The 27,402-nt window shown below is 44.1% G+C and overlaps 1 protein-coding gene and 1 long non-coding RNA gene across 9 annotated transcripts in view; both read right to left on the bottom strand.

Annotated features, from left to right (window-relative positions):
• Positions 1-933: 933 nt before the first annotated feature.
• Positions 934-9,247, bottom strand: LOC147113435 (uncharacterized). The gene is made up of 2 exons (XR_015079208.1): positions 7,715-9,247; positions 934-2,259 (listed from the first exon to the last, which is right to left on the bottom strand). It is a non-coding gene; the product is annotated as an uncharacterized LOC147113435 (long non-coding RNA).
• A 4,154-nt stretch (positions 9,248-13,401) lies between these two features.
• Positions 13,402-27,402, bottom strand: part of acsl5 (acyl-CoA synthetase long chain family member 5) — a 40,706-nt gene continuing 26,705 nt past the window's right edge. For all 8 annotated transcript variants that reach the window (XM_085994512.1, XM_085994510.1, XM_085994511.1 and 5 more), the window contains exons 10-21: positions 26,616-26,689; positions 24,933-25,010; positions 24,375-24,509; positions 22,475-22,609; positions 21,361-21,456; positions 21,002-21,074; positions 19,250-19,338; positions 19,053-19,169; positions 17,864-18,007; positions 17,482-17,583; positions 16,774-16,845; positions 13,402-13,655 (exon numbers count right to left, since the gene is read on the bottom strand). In XM_085994512.1, coding sequence (XP_085850638.1) covers positions 13,515-13,655; positions 16,774-16,845; positions 17,482-17,583; positions 17,864-18,007; positions 19,053-19,169; positions 19,250-19,338; positions 21,002-21,074; positions 21,361-21,456; positions 22,475-22,609; positions 24,375-24,509; positions 24,933-25,010; positions 26,616-26,689 — 1,256 coding nt within the window. In that variant the 3' untranslated portion in view covers positions 13,402-13,514. The remainder of the gene's footprint in view (positions 13,656-16,773; positions 16,846-17,481; positions 17,584-17,863; positions 18,008-19,052; positions 19,170-19,249; positions 19,339-21,001; positions 21,075-21,360; positions 21,457-22,474; positions 22,610-24,374; positions 24,510-24,932; positions 25,011-26,615; positions 26,690-27,402) is intronic.

Here is a 27,402-nt window from a genome sequence, read left to right on the forward strand (position 1 = left end):
GTATAAGGTCGACAAAGATCTAATTCTCAATCAGATGTCATGGGCCATGTATAAGAGGTTATGCCAACAAATGTAAAGTAAATTCCACTGATTTAAAATTAAGCTGAGTTTATTGTCTCTAAATTTTATTTTACTGCAGGATGGGAAGTGGGCAAGTTCAGGATATGCTTCACTGTGCCTAAGACTGAGGTGTAGGAACTCAAGTAAAAATAGTGGAATTAGAGTTTGAGATTTTTGGTTCTAGTTTAATTCATTGTGACATTAGAAATTATTTTTGTATACGTTAGATTAAAAAGTTTGCATTTTTCAGAATCAAAGGAGAAAATTAATGCATGTGGGAGGGGATTATGGGTCTACCATTCTTCTGAAAGTTCATGTTTCCTCTGCATTCTGAAATTGTACCATGTTGATTCAAGTCAGACAGCCACTTTGTACTCAATTTAAATGATTCATGCCCCTCCCCCCAGACTTGCATTCAGTACAGACAGGGTGGCAGTCTGCACTGAAGCTAGAGATTTGTCCAAAGGCATAAACAGTCATTGATGTAAACTTTAATTGAGATTTGGCAGGTTCAATTCAAATGTACAAAAGCCAATGGATTGATCCAATTAACAGAAAATGCAGAAAAAACTCCGCAGGCCAGGCAACATCTGTGGAGAGAAAATAGCCTGAAACGTTGACTATTTTCTCTCCACGGATGTTGCCTGGCCTGCTGAGATTTCCAGCATTTGCAGTATTTTGCTATCAGATTGATCCAATTGTTGCTCTGACCCTCTCAAACTGGAGTGGGATCTGTTCCTTGAAGACCTGCAGGTTCACTTGTCAGAATCAGAAGGTTGTGGGTTCAAGTCTGATGTAAGCCCCCAAAGTGTGGACTGAGTGATATACACAGTCGACAACACTGGCTTGTTGTAAGAAAGACAGACCCAATAATTGAAGTAAAAACGGTTTATTCAGGCCTGGGGAGCTATGGCTCTTGCGTCCCAACACAAGGCTCCAACTCCACCGAATCTCTTGAGGTTCACACAGTTATACAAAACTTAAGGCCCTGCCCTAAAGGCGGGGATAAGCTTATTAACATATACAGAATTATAGTTAAATTGTAATTATAAAACCATGACATTCCATTCTTCCAGTCGCTTACAAATCTCACATTTCGTTATCAGTTGGTCTTGTTACTTTCTCATGACCCGGGCCTCAATTTTATTACTTTACGATCGTCCATTTGCTGTTGTCAGATGGCTTGGTCTTTCTAAGTATTTCTCTAAGATAGTAGATCTTTCCAAAGCGGGCAATCCGCAGACTTTCTGTCTCTCTCTCTTGAATTATTTCTACAGAGCAAAAACACTTTAGTTAGTTAAAAGAATAGAACCCTATTGAGCTTCACACTTAACAAACCCTTAAGTGCAAAGGTGTCGACTCGCGTGGCCGAACCCATATATCTCTCCCTCTTTCTAAGGGGTTGTTTTGACAGTTTTAATCTCTCAGCAGTTACCCCGTAGTCCTGTTTAAACCTTATCTGGGTTTATACAACTTTTACAGACTTCTATTGTTCAACTCGGAGCACGAATTAACCTATTCCCTCCATTTTGTATATTGGTGTTACAGATGAATCCTGGTTTGTTTTTCCTTATTAAATCCAATTTTTAATATCTTACTTCAGTCCCCCCTTTTGACCTTTGGACAATTGCTCCAAACAGGTCAACATGTATTTCCACTTCCTGGTGTCTGCCAGAGCGTGCACTCCCTGGCCTTCTACCAGTTTAGGTTATACATGTATATATATCTTATCAATTTGGAGGCCGACTTCCCCCTCTGTGGTATGGTGGTCTTTCCTTTACGGTGGTCTTTCCTTTAGGGTGGGCTTTCCTTTATGCACTCCGTCCGGTGTAACCATTCCCGGGGCCCCTTAGACCCTACACTAATGGTTGAGGCTTTCCTGCTCAAGCCTGTCCCTCATTCCCACGTGGGGTGTGTGACGTGCCAATTCGAGACTGTCATCACACACCAGTCCTCATTCACCACCCTCCTTCTGCCACCCTCCTTCTGCCACCTCCATCTTACGGTTGGCCGGCCCGGTCATTAATTACCATGCCCAATTAATCCCACATAATTTCAGTCGCTTCCCATCGCGTCTTACACCATTTGCCTTGGAGAGGCAGGGGAGTTGTCCATTCTTAACATCGCTGCCTGCCCCTCCTCAGGCTCTACTTCCTTCACCACACCACTTTCGGCCTTACTCATTCTGGCACAAAGGCACTGGAGAAATAAAAATACACAATATATCAGAATAACAATCAAGAGGAATATCATTATGCCTTGTACCACCGAGGCGCCCACAGTCCCCGACCATCCTGGTCCCCAATTATCAAAATATGAGGAAGTGGGTGAGTTTCCTCTAATGTTGCACTAATGTCTTTTTGTTGTTTCTTTAAGCCTTCTTCTATTTTATGATAGTACTTTAAAATTTCCTTTGTTTCCTGCCGTAACTTCTGCCAAGCTTCCTCTAACTTAGGAATTGTCTTGGGCTCTGGTATGACATAAGTTTCAACCCTTTTTAGTAAGTCTCATATTATCAAATGACCAGGTTTTCCTATCTGTATAAGTATCTTTCGACCAATACAACGGTTTGGTTGGGGAATGGTATAAGCCATATCTTGATATTCATATTTCTGTTCAATTGTGGTGACACAACAGGTCCCATTGTTCCTTGATGCTACCCAGGTCCAGTGTATCCCCTTGGGTGAACCTCGAGGGTGCAATTGGTAATTTTCGTAAATCCGTACTCGGATGTGTCTCCCTCGGTGGGGGGGGTGTGTGCACACCCATGTCCTTCCCTTGTGGTGGCACCCGTCCACTACCACCCCCCTTTAGGTTTCATTCTTCTGTTTATTATCTTCATCCCTTTCCCAAAGCACCTTGGTAGGGACATCATGATATTTAACCCACTTTCCCTTTGTACTTCTCATATATTAATCACGTCGTATCGGAGTTGTCCCCCTTCTGGGAATTGTGGGATGGCCAGTACAAAGCCAATCATCTTAGTCCATGGGGTCAGACAATCACCTGCCCGGTGTACTTGTCCCATTTTACATTCCTTACATAGGCTTTTATTTGTGTCAATCCAAGGTTCCAGATCCTTATTAGTAATCCAATCAGGGATCTGTCCATTATTTATTTGCCTCATGTTATGCTGAGCATTCGACAATAGCCATGAGCCCTACGTGGCACATATTAGTTCCTTATCGGTTTAGTGAGAAGCATTATTAAGTCTATCAATAATTGTATTGATTGTTTCTGCATGGGGGGCTACTATCTCTTCCACCCCCGACAATTGCATTATTGTTTGGTTTCCCTGCCAGTGTCAATTGCTGGCTATTTCCAGTAGCTTGTTTTAGTAACTTCTCTATTTTTGCTTGTCATTCTTCTACTCCTTCGTTTACTCCTTCTATGTCCAAGCTATTAACTGTTGCTAACCCGGCCGCATACCCTGCTCCGGTCGTTTCCAATACTCCCCGTTTCTTACATCTTTGTAAGATAGATTTTTCCTGTGGATCCTCTAATTGTTTTACCCACAGGGAGTTCCAAGTTTGTTTTGTATCTCAAAAGTACTCATATTAATGGCAAGCTTAGTAACTCTATGTGCTACACTAAAATACACCTCATCCTGTGTTCTCCTTATTACTAATCCCCCTTGATAATGGCAATACTTATATTTATCCCTAGAATCAAGGCGAGGACGCTCCATCTCATTCCGGATGTCCAATGTTCCTGTAATTACAAAAAGGGGGCTGGTCGTCACCAGCCAGTCAGAATTATTCTGCTCTTATCCATTTTATCAGTTCAAAATGCTGTACATCTGGTTCATTTCTTGTTCTGTGGCTCTGTCCCCAGACATACCTGAAGATGCAAACTATGGCATATAATATTATCATCCACAGCCCTATCATTGATATATGTAGTAACTCCCCTTCCCATTCTTTATATCTTCTAGTATACTCCTCACTCTGTCAAAAAGGGCACCATCTCTGGTTTACTCATTGTCTTTCTTATATATTTTTAGCTGGGTCCAGTGTTTCCACCTTCCTTTACCCGTTCCAGACCCATCTACATGAGCACGTGTCATTATTCATTAATACTTCATAAGGTCCTGACCATCTGGGTGCTAGCCCTGGTTTGGCTGGTATTATTTCTGCTATCACTTTGCTGTCTATTGCAAAGACCTCCTTCTGGTCGTCCCGTGTATCCTGTTCTCGATCCCGTATAATCTGTTGGTCTTTGGCCTCATGTCTCTAACTATCTGTCCAGATTTATCTTTGGGTAACAGGACAGCTTCCCAAGCAGTCTCCTGGCCGTTTGAGACGGTGCTGCAATTAGTTTATAAGATAACTTCCATTTATCAAATCCTAATTTTCCTTCTATCACTGTGGGGAAATATTAACTCAACATTAAGAAATTTACATTTAATAATGTCCAATATCTTTAAATTCTGTTCAGTAATACTGAAGTTGTTACTTGGTGAACTCAAACAGCTGTCAGTGGAAAGGGTTAACTCCTTCGCAGGCTTTTGAAGGTGGAGCTAAACATTATTGCGTCACTTCACGCAACCCAAAAAAACATCCCTGACTGAAAGACAGTTGTGGTTTCACACTTTGATTCAACATGAACATTTGGGCTTCATTGGTCAGATTCCCTCTCTCAGTTGATCGTTTAGCTGCCCATCCTCTTGTGTGCTTTAACTTATTATTACGGACTCTTTGGGTAGGAGAGAGATTCCTACTCATTCCTTGATTATATTCTTGTCTCTGGTGTCATATATCCCTGCCTACTCCCGCTATCATGTAATCAGACACCACCCCAAAGGCATTCCGACTATCTATATAGGTTTACACATTTTCCTTTGGCTACCCCCCTTTGATCAAATCCTGTATAGGCTGGGCCATTTCTACTTTGTTTCCCGGGCCTGCCTGTTTGTTTGACTTATAATCTGGGGGCCAGTACACTTCATTCGCTTTAGGGTCGACTAAAGCTCCTACTTCTCGCAGTATATCTATCCCTAGGATTGTTCCTTCGGTGTTCTCGCATACCCACAACTGTGTAGGTATTATTATTATAGCCAATTTCTAGTAAGACTGTTTCGCTCTTATAAGCCCTGATTCTTCATCCACCGATTCTTGCTATACTAACTGAAAGTTTCGTTCGGGGTAAGGGTAAGTCTGTCAATGAGATTGTGGCTCCTGTGTCTATTAACATTTTGCACTGTCGGCCCCCTACCAATGCATCAACAAACATCCTCGGATCCCCCTCCCCTCTCTGGCGCGGTCCCTTCCTGCTGCCATCCCTAGAAGCTTGCGAGCAATCAAAGCACGCAGCCAGTCCTAATGCCCCTCCCATCTGTTTTCGGGCATTTGTCTCTTCCCTTGTGTCACTATGTATCCTAGGTAGACTACTTCATCCTTCCCTACCTATACCTTTCTAAGGTTTAACTCTAGTCCCGCCTTCTATAAGGCTTCCAGTACCATAGTCAATTAAATATTGTAGCGGGACCTGCCACTATCAGATATTCTTGCGGAGTGGAGTTATCTTATTCAATTCGGACTACACCAATTTACATCAACCAGAATTTCGCTGTGGCCACAATGAAAGTCTGGTTTTAATAGGTTAATTTACCTCATAACTTCAAGGTTAGATCTTAGACTGAAACTTAATCTTTCATTAAGCAAACTTTTTGTTGCTCTTCTCAGTTTTTACACTCCAGCTTAACTTAAATTGTAATAGGTTTTTTTTCATTCTGAGGGCACAATCTTATTTGCACATTCTTAAACTTCCAAAATCCCCGACAAGACAAAGGGGTTAAATGCTTTTACTTTAACACAGAGAAGTGGGTGGAGCTACAACACACAGCAGACATTTCTTTTTCTTAACGGACAGATTTTCAGACAAAGGAATATTGAATCCTCTTAAACATTCCTAATCAGGAAAACATCCACACTCTCACATTTTTATACAAACTGTAATTTCAGCATATGTCTAAGGTTCCTTTCACTCAGCAAATCTCGTGTTTTACTTGTCTTGGTACAGATGCTAATAACTTCCATGTTGGTAAAGCTTTAAGTTTATCTTTTCCTTCCTTTTTAAATCTGTGACTCAACAGCTTTCCCTAGTTTCCAAATCCCTGTTTGTTTGTTTTTTTTTTGCTGGGGTTTCAAATTGGTTCGCCTGCAAATTAGATCTTTTTCCTTCTTTATCTCTCCCTTCTGTTTCAATTCCTTACATTATCTGTTGCCTCTTTATCTTTAGCTCCTCCCCACCAAGCCTTTGGCTCTCTGCACTGTTTCTTTTTATTTTCCAGGAGTCGGGTTATAGAATCCAGGTCCCTTGAGGATTCTTCTTCCACCCTCTTAGTCATAACTAACTGCTATGTTTCACGCATAATTCACGATGTTGAGGAATTAGGTTTGTACGCTACGTTGTTCGCCCCATAGCGTCACCTTCATTAGTTTCTTGCTTTCTATTAGTCACTTCGTTTCGTTAGACACACACCAACCCTTTAGTCCCGAGGTTTTGGTACTGTGGGGTCTGTAGCTCCCGGCGTCCTACTTGATCCTGGCCGTCACGTGGGACTACTGTCCTCTTAATTCAGGCTCAGGCTAGGTGCTGGGGACAGACCTCACCCTTGTCCGTTCTAACCTCCTTATGACCGCAGGGTTTTATCTCATTCACTCACCACGGTGCACCCATTCATTCAATTGTTGAGATTTCGCCGTCTCACGGATAAAGAGGATTTCCCGCCTCCCCGGGGTAGGGGTCTTTCCGCCCCTGTCGGTTCGCCTACCTACGGCTAAATGAGGACTTCTCTGCCTCCCAGGGTTTTCCGCCCCATCGGTTCGCCTACCTACGGCTAAATGAGGACTTCTCTGCCTCCCAGGGTTTTCCGCCCCGTCGGTTCGCCTACCTACGGCTAAATGAGGACTTCTCTGCCTCCCAGGGTTTTCCGCCCCGTCGGTTCGCCTACCTACGGCTAAATGAAGACTTCTCTGCCTCCCAGGGTTTTCCGCCCCGTCGGTTCGCCTACCTACGGCTAAATGAGGACTTCTCTGCCTCCCGGGGTTTTCCGCCCCGTCGGTTCGCCTACCTACGGCTAAATGAGGACTTCTCTGCCTCCCGGGGTTTTCCGCCCCGTCGGTTTGCCGCTATACGGCTTAGGGAACACCTTATCCCTATCTTTCTAACCGCCTTCAATTAAGGGTGTCTTTCTTTTTATAGTTCTTTTATACGTCGATTCTGACTCACCGTCTCGCCAGCGATTAACCCCTAATTTTACAGGTGGTAATTAAAACATACTCACCCGTCTTAGGTTAACGCTGTCCGAGAGTCTGGTTCAGAACGCGAATCCCATCCTCGTCGCCAATTGATGTAAGCCCCCAAAGTGTGGACTGAGTGATATACACAGTCGACAACACTGGCTTGTTGTAAGAAAGACAGACCCAATAATTGAAGTAAAAACGGTTTATTCAGGCCTGGGGAGCTATGGCTCTTGCGTCCCAACACAAGGCTCCAACTCCACCGAATCTCTTGAGGTTCACACAGTTATACAAAACTTAAGGCCCTGCCCTAAAGGCGGGGATAAGCTTATTAACATATACAGAATTATAGTTAAATTGTAATTATAAAACCATGACATTCCATTCTTCCAGTCGCTTACAAATCTCACATTTCGTTATCAGTTGGTCTTGTTACTTTCTCATGACCCGGGCCTCAATTTTATTACTTTACGATCGTCCATTTGCTGTTGTCAGATGGCTTGGTCTTTCTAAGTATTTCTCTAAGATAGTAGATCTTTCCAAAGCGGGCAATCCGCAGACTTTCTGTCTCTCTCTCTTGAATTATTTCTACAGAGCAAAAACACTTTAGTTAGTTAAAAGAATAGAACCCTATTGAGCTTCACACTTAACAAACCCTTAAGTGCAAAGGTGTCGACTCGCGTGGCCGAACCCATATATCTCTCCCTCTTTCTAAGGGGTTGTTTTGACAGTTTTAATCTCTCAGCAGTTACCCCGTAGTCCTGTTTAAACCTTATCTGGGTTTATACAACTTTTACAGACTTCTATTGTTCAACTCGGAGCACGAATTAACCTATTCCCTCCATTTTGTATATTGGTGTTACAGATGAATCCTGGTTTGTTTTTCCTTATTAAATCCAATTTTTAATATCTTACTTCAAAGTCCCACTGCAGAGACTTGAGCACAAAATCTAGGCTAGCTGCCAGTGCAGTACTGAGGGAGCGCTGCATTGTCAGAGATGCCATATTGCAGATGAGATATTAAACTGAGCCCCCATCGGTCCTCTCGGAGGTAAAAATCCCATGGTACTATTCTGCAGAAGAGCAGGGTAGTACGCGTGGGTCCTGGGCGATATTTATCCCTCAACCAACATCATCAGCTAAATGACCAGGTAATGTTTTTTTTAAATCATGTTGCTGTTTTGGGAGCTTGCTATACTCAAGTTGGCTGCCACATTTCCTATATTACGACAGTGACTACACTGCAAAAGCACAGCATTGGCTATAAAGTGTTTTGGGACATCCTCATCATGAAAGATGCTATTGTGGCGGATTGCCACCTAAACGGGCGCAATCCACTTTTCCGTCCGTGGACAATAAATCGGGCACCTTGCCTTTAAGAAGCATGCTGCCTTTAAGTCATGACAAAGGAGCAGGCGTCGCCCTCAGTGTGTACACAAAAGCGCGGGCGTCGCCCTCTTTCTGTTTTCGGGTTTAGCAGAGAGAAGAGCTGGGGCAGCCAGCTCTCAAGAGAATGTAATAAAAAGCCATGTGTTCCTCAGATCGGTTCGGCCTCCATTCGTGTTCCGCGGCAGCCTCAACATTGGTGACCCCGACGCTCAGAACGTATTCCAAGCACTGCAATGGCGGACACGAACGCAGTTTCCGTGAAACTGCCGGAGTTTTGGGAAAACCAGCCCGAAGCCTGGTTCCTCCAAGCTGAGTCCCGATTCCGGCTGCAACACATCACCACAGATGGGACGAAGTATGACTACCTCGTCGCATCACTCAGTAGCTCCGCAGTCACGAAGGTCTGGATAGCGCTGCAGAACTCACCAGAGGAGGGCAAGTATGCACATCTTAAGGCCGCGCTCTTTAAAAAATTTACGACCGACATACCAGCGAAACTACCGCCTCCTCGACCTTCCAGGCCTCGGTGACGCCTCACCGTCAGACCTCCTCTCCCACATGCTCTCACTCACCAACGAGAGCCCACCCGGGTCCCTCTTCCGCACGCTGTTCATCCGCCAGCTACCTCCCAGCATCCGCCCAGCGATCGTGGCGTCCGGCCTCACGGACCTAGAAGCCCTGGCCGACAAGCTGCTGTCTGCTCACTCCAGCCGCGACGTCGCTCCGGACCTGGCAGCCACAGCCTGGGCGCGCCCCTCACCAGCCACCACGCGGCCACAAGGCCCAGCCACGGGGCCTTCGCGCCCCATAAACCCGGGCTACTGTTACTACCACGCACGGTTCGGCACCAGGGCACAACGGTGCACACCTCCCTGCTCCTTCAAGTCCGCCCCCGTACCAGCCCCCGCGATGGCCATGGGCCACGCGGGCTCCCTGCTGTACGTCACAGATGACAAAACCGGCCGCCGGTTCCTGTGCGACACTGGAGCTCAGCACAGCATCATCCCGGCCTCCACCCTCGACATCCAAAAGGGCGAACGAGGACAGGCGCTGGCTGCCGCTAACGGCTCGGACATCCGGCACCCGCACAGTCACCCTCGACCTCGCTGGTCGCCGCTACCGATGGGAGTTCATCACTGCCAAGGTACTCTCCCCTCTCATCGGCGCAGATTTCCTGTGCGCCCACGGCCTTCTGGTAGACATCCCTCGACACCGCCTCGTGGACATGAACACCATGTCCCCCATCCTGGGCGCCATGGCCCCCCGTCAACCCGCCGACATGGCGTCACAGTGCCACGCCCAGGCCACGGATGACTACTCGGCCCTCCTGGCCGAATTCCCGGCCCTCACCAACCCGACCTTCTCCGCGGAGGTCGCCAAACACGGGGTGGAACACTTCATCCCCACCACAGGTCCCCCAGTGTACGCCCACGCCCGCAGGCTGGACCCGACCAAACGAGATCGCGCGGACCGAGTTTGCCACTATGGAACAGCTCGGCCTCATCCGCCGCTCCAACAGTCCCTGGGTCTCCCCACTCCACATCGCCCCCAAACCAGGCGGGGGTTGGCGCCGCCTCAACGACGCCACCACCCCTGATCAGTACCCCGTGCCGCACATTCAGGACTTCTCGGCTAGACTGGCCGGCCGCTCAGTCTTTTCCAAAGTCGACCTGGTGCGCGGCTACCACCAAGTCCCCGTCCACCCCGCGGACGTCCCCAAGACAGCCGTAATCACCCCCTTCGGGCTTTTCGAGTTCCTGCGGATGCCCTTCGGCCTCAAAAACACGGCCCAGGCATTCCAACGGCTCATGGACTCGGTCCTTCGGGACCTGAAGTTCCTGTTCGTCTACCTGGACGACATCCTGGTAGCCAGTTCCTCCAAGCAGGAACACATCAAACACCTTCGCATCCTGTTCGGGTGCCTCAGCGACCACGGGCTCATCCTCAGCCCAGCCAAGTGCCAGTTCAGCCTGGACAAGATCGACTTCCTCGGCCATCACATCACCTATGCTGGGGCCATTCCCCTGCCCACCAAGGTGCAGGCCGTCCAGCAATTTCCCCGCCCCACCACCATCAAAGGACTCCAGGAGTTCCTCGGGATGGTGAATTTCTACAACCGCTTCATCCCCAAAGCGGCGTCCCTCATGAGGCCCCTGTATGAAGCCCTCCGGGGCAGGAGCGGCAAGATGGCGGTCGAATGGACGGCAGACGTATCAGCCGCCTTCAACTCCACCAAGACCGCGCTCGCCAACGCCACCCTGCTCGCGCACCCACGGCCCAATGCCAGAGTAGCGCTCACCACGGACGCCTCCGACCACGCGGTCGGCGCCATGTACGAGCAGTGGGTAGACGGCGCCTGGCAACCACTTGCCTTCTTCAGCCGCCAACTACGCCCCCCCCCCCCCCCCCCCGAGGTCAAGTACAGCACCTTCGACTGCGAGCTCCTCGCGCTGTACCTGGCGGTCCGCCATTTTCGGTTTTTGCTGGAGGGCCACCCCTTCACTGCGTTTGTCGACCACAAACCCCTGACATTCGCAATGGCAAAGACAACCGACCCCTGGTCCGCCAGCCAGCAGCGCCAGCTCGCGGCAGTGTCCGAGTTCACCACGGACATCCAACACATCTCCGGCCGAGACAACGTGGTAGCCGACTGCCTCTCCCGCCCCGCCATCCACGCCGCACACCTGGCAGTCGACTACGCTCAACTCGCAGCAGACCAGCTCACGGACCCTGATCTGCTCTCCGCATCTACCAACCTACCAGGGCGACGTCGCCTGCGGCCTGACCGCAGTCACGGTCAAGTGCGACATATCCCTATCTCAACCTCAGCCCAGCGTCCTGGCGCCGCCGGGTATTCGAGATTCTCCACAACCTCTCCCACCCTGGCGCCCACGCATCCATCAAATTGGTAGCCAACCGCTTTGTCTGGCGCGGCCTTCGCAAGGATGTGCGTACTTGGGCCAACTCCTGCCTAGCCTGCCAATGGGCCAAGGTGCAGCAACACACGAAAGCACCCCTTGAGGAGTTCACCGTCCCTTCACGTTGATTCGACCACATCCACGTGGACATCGTCGGGCCCCTGCCGCCGTCGCAAGGCCACACGCACTTGTTGACGATAGTCGACCGCACCACGCGCTGGCCCGAGGCAATTCCACTGACCTCTACCGCCATCGCCAGAGCCTTCGTCAGCACCTTCGTCAGCACCTGGGTCGCACGGTTCGGCGTCCCCTCCGATATGACGTCGGACAGAGGTCCGCAATTTACCTCTGAACTCTGGACCGCCATCGCACGCAATCTCGAGGTGACCATTCACCGCACCACAGTGTACCACCCCCAAGCCAACGGACTGTGTGAGCGGTTCCACAGATCCTTGAAGGCATCTCTTCGAGCCAGCCTCCAGGACGGCGCCTGGACCGACCGACTCCCGTGGGGCCTCCTCGGCCTCCACGCATCGGCAGCAGAGCTCGTGTGCAGCCAGCCGCTGCGCGTACCCGGCGAGTTCCTGCCCACCGCCACGACACCCTGGTCAACCGACCAGCAATGCCACAACTTCGCCTCACCGGCACTACAGTTCACCCCGGTGCCCATTGCCTGGCACGGCGAATCCACCTCACACATCCCGCTAAGCCTGTACCAGGCACGGTTCATTTTCGCCTGGCACGACGCCCACCGCGGACCCCTTCAACCCCCGTACGACGGGCCCTACAGAGTGCTACAGGCTGGGGACAAATTTTTCACCCTACAAGTGGGCGACGGGACTGAAAAAGTGTCGGTTAACCGACTCAAGCCAGAACACTCGGAGCTCGGTGAGCAGGTCCCAGTAGCTCGTCCACCGCCACGCGGCCGACCTGCCCTCAAGCATGTACACCCGGCCGTTCCACGTCCTACAAGAGCCACTCCGGCCGGCCCATCAGACCGCCGCACCGTCTTGTCCACACCTAAGCGGATTCTGGGGGGAGCTGTGTGGCGGATTGCCGCCTTTAAGAAGCATGCTGCCTTTAAGGCATGACAAAGGAGCAGGCGTCGCCCTCTGTGTACACAAAAGCGCAGGCGTCGCCCTTTCTATTTTCGGGTTTAGTAGAGAGAAGAGCTGGGGCAGCCATCTCTCAAGAGAATGTAATAAAAAGCCATGTGTTCCTCATCGGTTCGGCCTCCATTCGTGTTCCGTGGCAGCCTCAACACTATATAATTATAAGTCTTTCTTTAAGGAAGGATATTCTGTATCAATTAATAAGCTGAGTAATTGCACCTCCTAATTTAATATAAGTTGCTAATTTGATTGGGTGTTAGGACTATCTGTTCAGTGATGGTGAGGTACTATACACTACAACTGGCACTCAAGCTGTGGAGAAGAAAAATAATCTCCATCAGCACTTAATTTCAATCTGGGTTACATGATTCATTACGGCCAGGTGAGTTATTACTTAAATAAATGCTGTGATTATTTCTTCATCATTGCTTCTGGTCATATCTGTAGTTACTTAGTTTTGCAATACACCTTCTGTATTGCCATATGCTCAAGAGAAAGAATAGTTATTCATTTAAAGCTTGGATGTTATTTACTCTCCACTGTGATAACTTTAGTATAACTGATACATCAAAGCATATGGTAAAAGTTGAATATGCTCATTTTGAATGAAGTCAACAGTTTGAAACATTGCACACACAATCTAGTCATTCTGAAAACCTACAAAAGTTACAAGTGTGATTTTTTTTGCAAATGTGCTTTATTGAGTTTGGGATCGTACAATGTGAATCTGAATCTTTCATTCAGTATTACAGCATAGCCAGGATGCCAATCCATAGTTGGCAGCAGGGAACCTATGTCTGTGTCTCTTCATAGAGAGAGTCAATCTGACTTTTGAAGTGCTTGGCAAGTTCTGATCTTTTGGCCTTCAATGTTGGGGTCAGGAGTCCATTTTCAACAGTGAACATCTCGGTTTGTAGATACAGGTCCTTTACCTAAAAAGAAAGATTATTACTGGTCTGAAACTTTTCAGCATCAAATGTTCTGTGCGCTTTTATCACTAACACAATGTCAGTGAGCAACCAAGTTAAACCAGCAGTTTAAGTCAAAATTGCATCATTTGAATATACAGTCTCACTTTCTGGAGCCTTTAGTAGTTGAAAAATGATAATGCACATCAGCTAACAGGGTATTTAGCAGTTAACTGCATAAACATGGAGTCATGACTTTGATCACTTACTTCAGTCCCTAAATTAATCCCCCCCCCACCCACCCACCCACCCTTCAGGTACACTTGTCTGGACAAATCAGATGCTGATTGACCTGAGTGTTTTATAGCATTTTCTGTTTTTATTTCAAGTTTGCAGTATTTTGCTTTTGTGGCAGTTTACTGTAGTTTTGCATAGTAGGCACTAATTTCCTACCATCTGAACAGGAAATGGCCAAGAGATTAACTATAAATCTACAGTGCAGTGCATCATTACTACTGTTCACTGGATAAATGACGGTTTACATCCCATGCTGTGGTTTAAAGCGTTTACCGTCTTCCAAAGTTTTAGCAGTGATCAGAGATGCTGAACGTTGGTATCTAGGGCAAACCCCTAGAAATTGATCCAAATTGTTTCCATATCACACATGTTAAGTGACAGATTTTCATGCCAAGATGTACAGGCATACAACATTTCCACAACTTCCCATCTGGAAAAGATGCTACTTTAATAGCTCAAACAATATTGGAACTAAAGAGCTGCAGCCATTATAATGTAACAGACAAAAATAAATAAAGGTCTGTGCAGCGTACATGCAGTATGCACATTGTACACACCATTTTCCTTGACCAAAATCAATGTGTAGAAAAATGCTGCAATATAATTGTGGGGAAGTTATTGGAATCTGTAATTAAGGACAGAGTGACTGAGCACTTAGATAAATTTGAGCTGATGAGAGATCCAACATGGATTTGTAATGGGTAGGTCATGTCTAACAAACCTCATTCAATTTTTGAGGAAGTAACTAAATTAGTAGACAAGGAAATGTCTATGGCTGTAATTTATATGAACTTCCAGAAGGCATTCAATAAGGTTCCACAGAAGAAATGGTTAGATAAAATTAAAGCTCATCAAATTGAAGGCAAATTATTGACCTAGTTAGGTGGTAGAAGACAGAGTAGGGATAATGGGTATGTACTCAAATTGGAAGTAGTAACTGGTGGTGTCCCATAAGGATTTGTGCTGGAGCCTCAACTATTTACTATATTAAATGACTTAGAGAACACAAGAGAGCCATATAATCCAAGTTTTATGACAAAGATTGGCAGTATAGCAAGTAGTGTAGACGGAAGCATAAAATTACAAAGTGACAATTTAAGTAAGTGGGCAAAACTGGCAGATGGATTTCAACAAGGCAAGTGAGAAGTCATCTATTTTTGGTCCAAAAAAGGATAGATCCGAGTATTATTTAAATAGTGAAAAGCTAGGAACAATGGAGGTCCAAAGAGATTTTGGGTTCCGTGTACACAGATCACTAAAATGTAGCAGGTACAAAAAAAATCAAAAGGCTAATGGAATGTTAACCATTTATAACTGGAAGGTTAGAATATAAAAGGGGAGGAAGGTTTGCTACAGCTATACAAAGTTCTGGTTAGTGCACTGTTCTAGGCATTGCACTTTAGAAAAGGATATATTGGCCTTGGAAGGAGTGCAGATTCACCAGAATATTACCAGGGCTCCAAGGGTTTGATAATAAGAGATTATATAAACTAGGATTGTAATCCCTGGTATATAGAAGATTAAAGGGCAATTTGATTGGGGTTTTTAGGATTTTGAAAGGAATTGGTAGGCTAGAGACAAAGTTATTTCCGCTGGTGGGGCAGTCTAGGACAAGGGGACATAACCTAACCTAAAGTCAGAGCCAGGCCCTGCAAGAGAGAATAGTTAGGAAACACTTCATGCAAAAGGGTGCAAGTGTGGAACTGTCTCATAAAAAGCAGCAGATGCAAGCTCAATTAATAATTTATAATCTTAGAGCGATAGATTTTTGCTAGACAAGAGTATAAAAGGATATGAAGCCAAGGCGGGTAGATGGAGTTACGATACAGACCAGACATGCTCTAATTGAATGGCAGAACAGGTTTGAGGGGCTAAATGGCCTACTCCTGTTCCTATAAAAGTTGAGTTTAGCAGAGATGCAGACATTAGTTTGAAAGCATTTTAAAAGGTGATAAGGATTTATGCAAGGTCTGCCCTGAGAGCAGTAAAAGACCCTGCTGGAAGAAGCAGCCTCAAATGTGGTGTACAGAGTGCTGAGGATCACCAACCAGCTCCTTTTGCCCACATCACACACATCCACACTAACTACTAAATTAACTTGCTGGCTTTCGCGGATAGAGCGCTGTGATGCATACAAGAGATTGTGGGTAGTGCGGACCACCGTTGTTCATTTTAAACGGTCATAGCCAGAACCCACCAACCCTGCGAGGCAGAGGCAGCCAGAGCCTAGGACATAGATATGCACTGCCAATCAATGGAGAGTGAGGCAGAAGAAAGCACAGCATACTCTAGCACTGCCAGGGGATGAATTGTCAGAACCTTTGGGGGAAAACTCAATAAATCACACCCTGGGATACAGTGGCGTGAGCCTATTTTGGGGTTTTGTAGGTTGGGATGCATGCATGATATTTTGGGAAAGTAGACCAAGATTTAATGGACGAAAGGAGAGCTCTGTACATGCATTTATACTGTAGCGACTGGTTCAAGACTGATCGCTGCAGAACTTGTTCCAGCCAGGCAGCATTGTGTTTTATATTAACACGAACCTGCCGCTTTTATTTTTTTGGAGTTTTATAATTGCCTGGCTCCTAATTTAATCAGACAGGAAAGAGCTGCCCGTGTGCACACCAGTCACTATGGTATAAATACATTAAAAAGTCACATGAATGTCAGGTTGTGATCTAGTTTAAACATTGCTCATTTAAAAACAGCCAGTAATAGTTCAGTTATGTAGTTAAATCAACAAAGGGGGGAGTTAGTCATTGTAGTGTGACTCAGACAGTTCACGGACAGTTTATGGTGCTGTGTTTTCCTACAGTAGCTATTTTGGAGCTTTGTAATGTACCTGTTCAAATGATTTTAGTCCAGCTTCTTTTCCCAGTTTAACTAGGTCTTCTAGGATAGCCTTCTTTACTTCCTAAAAACAGAGAGAGAAAGGACAGACAGAAGAAAACCATTACAAGCTTTGTTATTTCATTGTACATCAGCAAACGCACAAGTGAATCAAATATATTGGAACAAATCTGGTAGTTCAATTCTTATTTCAACTTGCAAGAGGGGCTCTGGATTCTTGCATGGGGGCAGAATCTAGGTTTAATTAACTAGGTTAGGGCCATTTCAAAGCCGAGTCCATGGTTTATTCAACGTCATGCATAAAACTTAACTGGCTTGAAGTCTTAGAAGTAACCAAGACAATGTTGGTTTATTAACCACAAGGATTCATCTTTCAACAGAGAAAAGTTATTCTGAAACCTCATCTACTTCAAACTTAGACCAGCCACCCTCCTGCAATCTCCTAACTCCATTGATCGTACTACCTTGCAAATGGGCTACAAGGGAACAAGAGTGAATACAGTTGCAGCCCTTCTGCACTAGAAATGACTACCACAGCTACTCCAGTAATATGCCAAATATCAGTACTTTATAATTTAAATCCAGCATCAATTGTATCAACCTAGAAATACCATACACAAGGGAGTTCCGAGATCTATTACAAGTTCTCATGTTAGTTTTAGATATTGAACATTCACAGTAAGAAAATAAAAATTCATACTGGATTCTTGCATAGTTCTTGGTAGGAGCCCTTGAATCCTTTACTTGCAACAAACTCTGGAAGTACCTCAGGGTCAGGCACCACAATGGCCACTAAATGAGACTGGGGGGGGAGGGGAGAAAGGGAGAAAAGTACGAGACAATTAACTCAGTAGAAGTGAAAAACGTCCTTTCCAAAACCCATGTAACAACTTGCAGTTAAATACCAATATTGTTCAACTAGACAAAAAACACACACCTTTTTGCAATAATTGTAATTAAGCAGCAAGTTGGATCACTGGCCTGATAGATTTTTGTTTAATGGTGTAGATAATGCTGCATTATCCAAAATGGCTTTGTGACTCAAAAAAAAACATTGAAGAGGAAAATCATCTAAAAGTTACCTGCAAGCTGTCTCCGTGCACAAAAATTTGGGCTACAGGACCACTTCGAATATATATGTTCTCAATTCTCTCTGGTGCAATATATTCTCCTTGTGCTAGTTTAAATATATTCTTCTTTCTGTCAATTATTTTCAGTGTTCCATTCTGAAAAGGCAAGAGGGAGGTTGCTTTAATAACATGATAAAAAGTAAAATACCCAAGAAAAATCCAGATTCTCCAATTAATATTTTTGGTGTTAATTCTTAAAAGCAAAAATGTGAACAGCCTGAAATCATCCATTACTCATTAGGAACAAACCCTTTTCATTTGCTGACATTTGGGTCACCTTTGCTCATTATTTCCCATCTAATCTTGTAGCACTCATTAGTCCCTAACCTGTCTGGACAGGTGCACTGCAGCGACATACACTTGATCAGTTAATTGTCCAAGCCTAAACAAGCCTCTTAGACCGAGTTAATAAGCAATTGATTAATCAGACTTAGACAGCAAGCTTTTTCCTCTGCATTAGGAGATAATTAGCTCCAGCACAGAAACTCTGCTTAAATTCAGTTGTGATAATTGCAGACAAACTCCAAATTCAGAATTTAGGGTCAGAAATCTCTTTCCAAAGGATTCTTCATAAAGCTGCAACACTGCAAAGTTTACTGATAAAGACCTTTTGGTGGTTTCAGTATTGGTGGGCCTTCCATTCCTAAAGTTGTGATTTAGGCAACACTTAGAGAAAGTTAGCCTTTTTTCAGTAATCCTGCACTGTACTTTAGTTCTAGCAAAGTACCATTTAAGCACACACCAAATTAACAAAATTTGAATTAGCACAGCAACAAGACAAGGTAGCATTTATAAAGCAGTCTTCCTGATGCAATTGAGGCTGCAGACAATGTTGTTTCCAATTCGGACAATATTCTGAAAGGGAGGAGGAAAAATGAAGAGGCTAAACAGGTACTTGTGTCAGAGTTGAACCAATTATCTATTATAACATTGTTACTGTGTTTTACTGCAACAAATAATCTTCGATGTCAATGGAAATAGGTCTACAAAGTATACAATAGTGTTTCCCTAATGGATTTTGGAAATTTGTATACAACTGTTGGGGCAGGGCATGGCATGCAAATAGACAAAAGAGCATGATTAGATTAAGGTTATATACAATTAGTAAGTGTGTTTCATAAAGTTAAAAAGAAAATCTTACAGGCAGCCATTTTCCAATGTCCCCTGTATGGAGCCATCCATCAGCATCTATAGCCTCAGCTGTTCTTGCTGGGTCTTTCAGGTAACCTTTGAACACATTTGCGCCTTTGATGCAGACCTAGAATAGAAAAGGCCACTAGGCATCAGCTAATGTCCGTATTCCAGCATCAAAACACAATATGGTAAATTCTTCATTACCTCTCCTTCTCCTTTAGCAGCAAAGTAATTCATGTCTTCAACATCAACTAACTTCACAATGTTGCAGGGAATCGGTGGACCAACATGACCTGCAAGGAAAAGTAGTACATGAAAAAGCATGGGTCAGTACTCCAGACAGACATGATCACATTTCTCCCCAAAGATGGTAATCTGGTGCACATGGTCAGAGGCCCTCCTGGTGGGTTTGCTTCTAGGTCTGTCAAAATCCACATATCCTGAATGAACAAGATCATCAGGGAAGGTCTTCCAATTGCTTGCCCAGGGATATGAAATATGATCACATGGTGTCCATTGGTTTGCTAGAATCCTTCTGTGACAGGGTGCATGCATGGCAGGATGTTGAATGTTTTATGGACCTCAATTCTTGTATAGAGTTATTCATGCACTTTTAGTTTGACCAGGCTGTCCATTTACTTTTAGTGGTACCCACCTAACCCTCATGGCGGGGCATGTACAAATTAGTATGTAGTCTCAAAAACTCTTTTTATAGAGAAGAAACTGAGATATAATAGGAAATAATGATTGTAATACACCCATCCCAGGTCAGACAAAAAGTTGGCAGGGGGCTGGTCATGTACGATTGCAATCTAGGCTTTTTAAAAAAATGTTGGTACAACACTCATCATATTGTCAATTTTCTCCATCTTAAAACCTGAGAAAATAGAAGCGCTCAGAGCATTAGGCCTTGTTCTGGAATCAGATTGTGCTGCACTCAGTTCCAATTCTACCTGTCCTAATGTCCATCTCCTGCAATGGTTTCACTTCCCATGTCTTCATCACCTCTGGTTCCATCCTTGGCTTTTTTTTCCCCCCTCTTCTATTAGGTTGCCCCTTGACAAATTTAGCTACCACCAGGAGGTCAGCCATGCCGACAATACCCAGCTTTCTTTTGCTACTACCACACTGGATTGCATCATCGCGGTCAGGCTGTGTGTCTGACATCAAGTTGTGGATGAGCCATGAAATTAGTACATCTCAATTTTGGCAAGACCAAAGCCATCCTTTGCTGCTGCCAGAAATTTCACCCCATAGCTTCTGATCTCGTTCACCTTCCCAGATGACCGCAGCCCCATTGCTTGGTTGACCAAGCAGAGCATCAAACGCCACATCCAGAGCACCAAGACCCATTTTCATTTCTGAAACAATTGCCAGTCCCCATCCCTATTCAGCCTTCTGTTGCCACTGAAAACCTCATCCAAGCTTAGAATCATCCCCAAATTTGATTTCCACCACCCCCTGCCAATAGCCTCCTCACATATCTTGCTAGCTCTATCTTACAAAAATGGCAACTCATCCAGGACATCAATCCCTGCATCCTACCTTGCTCAAAAATCCCACTTAGCCATTCTTCCAATACCACCGGCTCCCTGTGGCTCCGTATACGAATTTCGAAATCCTCAAATCTCAACAGCATTTCCCCTTCTTACCTTTGCAGCCTCCTCCAGCCCCATGTCCCTAACTGCATTTCCAGCTCTGGTGTACTGAGAGTTGGTTTCCTTAGGATGTCTTTTGTTACATTAACAGGACTGTATAGAATGTATATTAATCGAAGTTCAAAACATTTATTGTAAAATTAGTGGGATTGTTAATCAGTGGCCCAATTCCAAAATTAGCACCCGCAGACAGACAACATCGATGTGTAGATTTAGACTTGAAGACTTGAAAGCAAAATTCAAGTTGATAATTAGATCCTTAGAGGATACTGGAGTGGGTGTCTGTAAAGTGGATTACCTGCAGTAGAATCTCCAGCCATTGAGAAAGTACATCCAGCAGTGCATTCAGTTTGTCCATATGCTTCAAAAATCTGTAGACAAGCAAAAAACGACTAGATCCCAGCTCACCTGGTGTTTAAGTATTACAAACAAGTTTAACCATTATTTGAGAAAGCATCACAGATTTATGTACTCAAAGCAGTAACCCTTCATTAAACTTTAGGCCCTTTCCATCCCAATGTTTCCAAAAATACAATTTGTGCTCATTTTCTAAAATGCAAATCTGCAATTATTAAAACAGTTCAGTGCAAAATTTAAATCGGAAGTGAAAGCAGAGGAACAATAAGAAAGCACAATCAGACTATAATCTATGCTTACTTGACAACCCAGTGCTGCTCGAAGGAATGTTAGAACAGAAGGGGAGATGGGAGCAGCTCCTGTTACTATCGCACGGACACGTCCTCCCACTGTAGCCTTCAGTAAACAAAATAATTTAGAAAAAATTTAAAATGCTTACAAAAAAGGACAAAGAATGAATAGTTTCTTTGAGTGCTAGACAAAGACATACAACTTGTTGGCAATATTTCTTAGTTATGGTACTTTGCCAAATACTAGTAAATTGCCCATGTTCAGTAGCACCTTTAATGTAGTAAAATGTCCCAAAGTGATTCACAGGAGTGTTATCAGACAAAATTTGACACCGAGCCATGCACTTGTACAAGACTTCAGTTGCTGCAGCTTCAAAAATTGCAATTGTCCTGAGACTTCATTATATGAATTATTGCCTAATGATATTCCACATCTTGAGTTGAAATGGGACTGTGGGTACTACGTGTAGTTTGAAGTCCAGCTGCAGCCAAGTGGTTTGGAGGCAAGTACTTAAATGCATTAGGAGTAAATAACCACCACTTAGTGTTTTACATAATAGCAATGAGCTGCAACTTAGCAACAAATACATTTTATTCCAACTGACTTCTCCTGGACAAGAGAGAAAACTTCCCTTTCCCTGCTTGATCGTGTGTTGCCAGAGACACTTTACAATGAAAATCTTGGTCTTTGTTATTCCACATTATGGGCACATATAGAAAGTGTTTGGTCTACCTACCAAATTGTTCCAGGAAAAAGGCTACTCTGTGTTCTTTTTAATGTAGTTACTTTGAAGAAAAAAGAGTTGCTTTCCCATGCACAGTTTGTAGTGATCAGTTACAGAGCAGTATTGGCAGAGTAAATGTTATCCACCCAATACTTACTTGGATGGTGCTAGAGAAACAGCTTTAAGAAATGGAATTACAAGTTAACAAGTGTTTATAGACAAGTATACACAGTTTTACTAAAAGGATCTAGATATTTGTGCTTGGTGCTCTGTCAGGACAACCACGACCCTAACTAGGAACCACTACGATAAAGTATCTTTTCTGTAAGCAGACTATAAATTTCATAAGTCTTCGTCTCCTGCTCAGGTCGTTTTAGAACACAACAGCTTATACATTACCTGAACTTTGTTGAAAATCAGCTTGTCCCAGAAACTGTCATTTCTAATCATTCCTTGGGATACTTCAGCTTCTTTTCTGCTAACAGCAATATTTAACAGCCATCTCTTGAAAGGAGTTTGCGCCCCACTTTGCACCTATGTGAACAATTAAACATATTAACTAAGAATTCAGACCCTTGTGCTCTGTACAGACCTTTGGCTGCAGTGTGTACCGTCTACAAGGTGCACTGCAGCAATTCACCAAGGCTTCTTTGGCAGCACCTCCCAAACCCGCAACCTCTACCACCTAGAAGGACAAGGGCAGCAGGTGCATGGGAGCACCACCACCTCCAAGTTCCCCTCCAAGTCACACACCATCCTGACTTAGAAGTATATCGCCAATCGTTCATCGTCGCTGGGTCAAAATCCTGAAACTCCCTCCCTTACAGCACTGTGGGAGTACCTTCACCACACGGACTGCAGCGGTTCAAGAAGGCAGTACACCACCACCTTCGAGGGCAATTAGGGATGGGCAATAAATGCTGGCCTTGCAGGTGACGCCCACATCCCATAAACGAATAAAAAAAAACAAAAAATAGAATTTCAAAATTACTCCACTGTATACGTCTACTTTGCTTCTGAATGAAGTGACAATATGGTCAATAAGGATCGCTCAATTAATCAAGGTTAAAGCACATGAAAAGCCAACATTGTTGATATCTCAATAGGTGGATGTAATAAGATTTGATCAGATGCAAGGAAGCACAGCGAACCCACGCCATGAAGTAGGATTCAGGTTTATCTAGTTTAAATCATTTGGTCATTGGAAGGCAAAGGCTAGATACTTCCCAAAAAAGGAGGAAACCACCAGTCCAGTGAGCCTTCGTGCACCTCATTTAGGTCAGCTTAATAGCAAACAGAGGGAAAGGGTGAGAAAAAGTTTTACAAATTCAGGCATCCATTAATTGTTCAATTACACAAGTCACCAAGTGAAAAGGGATATTGAGAAGAATAATGATTTTTAAAATATGGATGTCCATTCATTTAATACATTGGATTCTTATACAAAAGGTGAATGAATCAGTTTACAAGTGTACAATTTATCATGCAAAAACATTTAAAGGCAATTTTTAAAAAGTGCAACTCTTCCACATTTTCAATCCTGTTTTTTGGGTTTGAAAGGTCTGCGCCATTTTAAATTGTCAGAGGCAGAGAAGGAATCTGTGTGCTTCTGAATAAATTGCCAAAAAAAATTCAATTTTAAGAGTTAATTGAACAATCTGGAGGCAGATTGAAAGAAATGGGCATGTTATTAAACTTTCAAAATGATAAATGTTGTTCCATACTTTCAGAAAAAAATACAAATCTCTTTCCGATATTGGGTTAACTAAGTCAATTGCTTGCTTGACGATTGAATTCCCTAATCTTCAAGATTAAGGGTTGATTTAATTGAGGGGTTTATGATTAAAAGGAGTTGATGGTGTTGATAGAGAAAGAAACTGCTTCCTCTGGCGGGAGAGTCCAAACAAGGGGGTAGAACCTTAAAATTACAACTAGGCCATTCAGAGGTGATGTCAGAAAGCACTTCACACAAAGGGTAGTGGAAATCTGGAACTCTCTCCCCCAAAAAGCTGTTGAGGCTAGGTCAATTGAAAAATTCAAAACTGAGATTGATAGATTGTTGTTGTTAGGCAAGGGTAATAAGGGTTACAGAAGCAAGGTGGATAGATGGAGTTAAGATACAGATCAGCCACGATCTAATTGAATGGCAGAACATTGCCCTCCATGAGCTCGAATAATACCTCCTGTCCATCCAATGACAGTAAAGTTGTGCCATTTTCAGTGTTGAAGAGGGGAGGGAAAAATTTAATTGTATTCAAAATTAATTAACTCCATATTACTTTCAACAAAAGGAACAAACCTTATCGTAAATCCGATTCAGTAGTCTAGGCACGACTGGAAAGATGGTGGGCTGGAGTGTCATCATATCATCTGCCAACAATCGAATATCACCTTGGAAGAATCCCACTCTTGCACCACTACAGTATAGTGCTGTCTGAAGCAATACAATTATACCCATTTAATAAACCATTTTCAACACGATCCTGTGATCAAACTGCACCCTTTACTTTCAACCATTGGCAAAAAAGGACATCGACAAGTGTCGAATTCTACATCAGTTCAGAATAAAGATATTGGAATCCAGAGAATAACTAGGTTAGCTAATTATTAAGTTGAAAGCGGTTGCTAGTCCCAAGTTATTCTTTGGATCCCCAAAACAATAGATGCTTAAATGCAGAGACTTTCATTTGTAAAACTAGGTGCCCAAAATATTCTCACCACAAAGCCTATTGCATTGATCCTGTTCAAATTTAGCCCCCCCCCCCCCCAGTATTAATCATATCTCAAGTCTGCTACTTTGTTGGAGAATGCCAGCTTATACATGCCCAAGGACTTGCAAGAAAATGGATATGATTACCTGCACCACTCTTTCAAACATATGTGCCAGGGGAAGATAGGAGATAGAAATATCATCAGTCATGGGGGTAAATGTGTACTGTTCAGATAAGAGACAGAAGGCAATTAGATTATTGCAAGACAACGATCCACCACAGTTCAAGAGGTCAGCAAGTGATACAGGTTGAGCGTCTCGAATCCGGCAACCTCAGGACCGAAACCGAGCCGGTTTTCCCAGACTTCGGAACGTGTTTCTGATGTCCAAAGTCCGGAAACACCCGAGCCCAGGTTGCGCTTTTTCCGGACATCAAAAACATGTGCCGAGTCCGGAAATGCCTGGGCCCAGGTTGCGCTATTTCCAGTTTTTGATAAGCCTCCCTCAGGGTGTCCGGATTCCGGAACATTTGAGATTCCAGACCCCCGAATTCCAGATTTGGGACGCTCAACCTGTACTTCAAAAAAATCAATTAAGAGTCTCAATTCTTCTACCTTTGAGACACAACGCAAAACAAGTTACAGTTCTTATTATTGGAATTAATGCAGTCCCAATCTTTGATCCAAACCTATCTACAGCATTGAAAAGAAATCTGCTTAATGTCAGGCATGTCCAATAGGCCCAAGGCTTGCCAATTGCTTTTTAGTGAATCTGAAATTTGGAACATGTTGCCATCTTTCAAAACATTAAAAAAGAGCCAAATTATATAAAAAAGTGAAAAAATCTGGGTCCTCTGAATCAAGATATTACTTTCCCCATTATACAATAGCGCTCAAAAAAGTTAACATTTAATTAATTCAGAAACTAATCTACCCATCCCGTATTCAGAAAATAATCTACCCATCCCATCTTCCAATGTTTCTCAACTTTCACCCCCCACCTCTTCTTTCGGGCCACAGGGTTGCCTCCACCCTCCGTGTCTAATGGGGGCTGATTTGAAGTCACTCCATCAGGCAGGAACAGGGTAGTAGTTGGGGGGAGAAAATAGCTGTGCCATACTTGCCACTCTGTTCCTACTCGATCCCTGCCCACTGCTTTCATTCCAAGTTTTAAATCAGGCTCCTATGTGTGCACAGGACTCCAACATAATCTTTAATTACCAAAGGGCAGAGAATACATCTCCACCTGCCACCCATCGGTACCAGGCATCGAGCAGCCTAGTGATCCTCAAAAGAGATTGCTACAAGCCACCCTAAAACCAGGCAAGTTCGAACTGCCTGATTATGGAAATGTGGCCCTGCCCTCTCCACCTGCCTGTTCACCCACTGCCGAGGTCTACCCCATGATATTTTCCACGTCTCTGCTCATATGTGATCCGTGGCCTCCGTGCTCCTCAGCATTGTTTGTTTTTTGCTTTCCATAGTGCTCATCTGTCTGGTCAATGTTTTCCCCATTTCATATTTTATCTGATGGTGTGCAAACAGCAGAGTCACAGCAAAGAGTTCAGCTGAAGAGGGGAAAGCAAGAGAGGGATTGGATAAATAAATACCTCAGAACCAGATTGGAGATAGGTGGGAGAAAGTTAAACAAAGGCAGATGTAAATACAAAGAATTGAGTGGGAGACAAGCAGTGGGTTACGTGAAGCAAACCATATTTTTTGTCTCAAGCAACACCACGAGATACCAAGAGCAATCTATACTGCAAAAGTATCCTTCAAAAGCCCAACTTTTATAGAGATCCCAGACTTCATGCAATTTCATTATACAAACCTCAATCACTTTGAAGAAAGCTGCTGAATTGGACACCACATTCCCATGGGTCAACATAGCTCCTTTAGGGTCACCTAATTCAGACAAAAAATTTGCAGCTACTCATTATCCAAGATTTCCTACTTGCAAATCAAGAAATCTCATTTAGTTACACAGGGCTGCACCATTCCCATGCTCAAAAAGATAGATGACTAATATATGCAAACATCTTTGATGGATCAAGATAGATTATTTTAATCTATTGTCAGTCTTATTTCCCTAATACACTAGGAAAAGAACCTAAGATTTAAAATAAGCAGATAGGAAAAGGGAGGCCTACAGCCACTTGGAGCCTCACTAAGGTTTTATTTTTGACTCAATTAGCATCAAGCATGTGGACAAATTCAGATATCCGTTAGAGAGTTCATGGGTGAAGATTTGTGGAGTACATGAAAATGCTCATTTTAAGTATACTCAAGATTGGAGTAGTGGTGTTTACTGGAATGCATTATTTATCAGAATGTATTTATTGCACATGACAGCTTCTACATAAACTATAATCAAATGAAAACTTTTACAGAGGAACTAAAAACAAGTGGTCGTTTAGCCCATCAGGTTTACCTGATCATTTGGGGTCAAAGATCTAAAACAAGCCATTTTCACTTCTCATTTGCTGAAGTTAGAAGCGTAGGTTCACCTACTCCCTACTTACCAACTAAAAACAAAATGTGCATGGAAGATAAATCTAGTGAGGTTTTCTGGTTTAATTCTCTTCCCTTCTCCCAAATGTCAGTGTTTATTTTTAAAA

Source organism: Somniosus microcephalus, chromosome 8 (genome assembly GCF_052327205.1).
Source record: "Somniosus microcephalus isolate GS21.2 chromosome 8, FLI_Smic_1.0, whole genome shotgun sequence".
Taxonomy (NCBI): domain Eukaryota; kingdom Metazoa; phylum Chordata; class Chondrichthyes; order Squaliformes; family Somniosidae; genus Somniosus; species Somniosus microcephalus.